Below are 231 nucleotides of genomic sequence, written 5' to 3' on the forward strand. Positions count from 1 at the left end.
AAGCAGCGGAGGTGCAGCAGGAGCCAAGCCGTGCTGCTGCTGCTGCAGCAGCGACAAAACCCGAAAAGCAAAATTCCCTATCTGCTGCTCTACGACGCGTGCAGCAGCAGCAAGAGGGCCGTTGCTGCTGCTGCTGCTGCTGCGCTTGCTGCTGTTGCTGTTGCTGCTGCTGCTGCTGCTGTCGAACGGCAGCAACTTGACGTCCCGTTCTAATGCCTTGCAGTGCAGCAA

The 231-nt window shown here is 59.3% G+C and overlaps 1 protein-coding gene across 1 annotated transcript in view; it reads right to left on the reverse strand.

The window, feature by feature from the left end:
• EMH_0079170 (uncharacterized protein) overlaps window positions 1-231 on the reverse strand; it is a gene marked incomplete at both ends in the record, with an annotated part of 1,597 nt that overhangs the window by 426 nt on the left and 940 nt on the right. Inside the window, one exon of the mRNA XM_013500104.1 lies at window positions 1-229. Coding sequence (XP_013355558.1) covers window positions 1-229 — 229 coding nt within the window. The remainder of the gene's footprint in view (window positions 230-231) is intronic.

Source organism: Eimeria mitis, genomic scaffold, assembly GCF_000499745.2.
Source record: "Eimeria mitis Houghton genomic scaffold, Emh_scaff5008, whole genome shotgun sequence".
NCBI lineage: Eukaryota > Apicomplexa > Conoidasida > Eucoccidiorida > Eimeriidae > Eimeria > Eimeria mitis.